General features: G+C 44.5%; 1 protein-coding gene across 1 annotated transcript in view; it reads left to right on the forward strand.

Annotated features, from left to right (window-relative positions):
• LOC103516709 (alpha-(1,6)-fucosyltransferase-like) overlaps positions 1-738 on the forward strand; it is a 35,701-nt gene extending 34,963 nt beyond the window's left edge. The window contains exon 13 of the mRNA XM_026829023.1: positions 34-738. Within this exon, the coding sequence (XP_026684824.1) occupies positions 34-738 (705 nt within the window). The remainder of the gene's footprint in view (positions 1-33) is intronic.
• Positions 739-1,415: the final 677 nt, after the last annotated feature.

Raw genomic sequence — 1,415 nt, forward strand, 5'->3', positions numbered from 1 at the left:
GGTGAAAATATGCCCGCGCCCTCTTTGCGCCAGGTTCAAAAAGAATGGGATTCCATCCAAATCAAACATACAAAAGACCATCTATGTTTCACTAAAACCACCGATTCTGCGCGCTACCAAGCCCTACAGTGCAAGGAATCCAATTCTTGGTTACACGCCATTCCTTCAAGCCAAATCGGAACCTTGCTCGACAGCTCATCATTCCACACCAGCGTCGCCCTTCGTCTCGGCTGCACCATCACCACACCTTTCACCTGTCAGTGCGGTCGCACAGTGAACTCTGACGGCATCCATGGCCTCAGCTGTGAAAAGAGCGCCGGCCGCTTCTCTCGCCACTCAGAGCTGAACGATGTCATCTGTCGTGCTCTTAGCTCGCTGGACATGCACCCCACCCTAGAACCAACCGGCATCTCACGGAGTGACGGGAAGCGTCCCGATGGCATGACACTCATAGCATGGTCTAGAGGTCAGAAACTAATCTGGGACGTGACTGTCGTCGACACCCTCGCAGATTCGTACGTTTCCAGATCTTCCACCCAACCACGATCCGCAGCCGAAGCCGCCTGCCAAAGAAAAAGAATAAAATATGCAAACCTTATCCAGGACGGGTACATCTTCAAAGGTCTCGCTCTGGAGACAATGGGCCCGTTCTGCAACGAGATGAAAATTTTCATTGATGATATTGGGAACCGGCTCTGCAAAAAGACAGGTGACGTGAAGGCGAAATCCTTCCTCTAATACCAAAGGATTGGCTTGGCCGTCCAGCGCGGGAATGGGGCAAGTGTGGAGCGGACCTTCCCAGCTGGAGACAGATTTGACGAGGTGTTTGGCTTGTAATCTTAAATTACTATGTTTTTCTGTGGTTGATTCTCAGATTGCAAATATACACTTTATTTGTGTAAGTCAATCAAAGTGTGTAAGTCAAGCAATTTGTGTGAGTCCAATCTAATATGGAAGATATTGGAAGAAAGAAGACATAAATTGATTGGACATTTGTTTAGACACAATGAGTATTTGGTCAATATCATAGAAGGAAGAAGAGATGGCAAGCAAGGAAGAGGAAGGCCAAGATTGATGTACATTGATCAAGTTGTGAAGGCATCGGGTTGTACCAGTTATCAAGAAATGAAAGCGAAGACATCAGATCGATCGGAATGGAGAGCTGCCAACCAATCTTAGGAGAAGAAAGAAGAATGATCTAATAATCAAAGATGTAAATCGGTTTGTGATCCAGATTCAGACCATAAGTTGTGACAAAAATTAATAAAAAATTTCCCAACATCAGTGTCATCCTGTATCCACTCTTAATCCTTTTCTATTTGAGTTGAAGCTAGTTAACGCACTTGGCGTATTCATACTAATTTATTGAATAAGAAACATACAATACATGCGATAAAAAAAAAAAAAAAAAAAAT

The sequence above is a fragment of the Diaphorina citri genome, unplaced genomic scaffold (assembly GCF_000475195.1).
Source record: "Diaphorina citri unplaced genomic scaffold, Diaci psyllid genome assembly version 1.1 scaffold1646, whole genome shotgun sequence".
NCBI classification, from domain to species: domain Eukaryota; kingdom Metazoa; phylum Arthropoda; class Insecta; order Hemiptera; family Psyllidae; genus Diaphorina; species Diaphorina citri.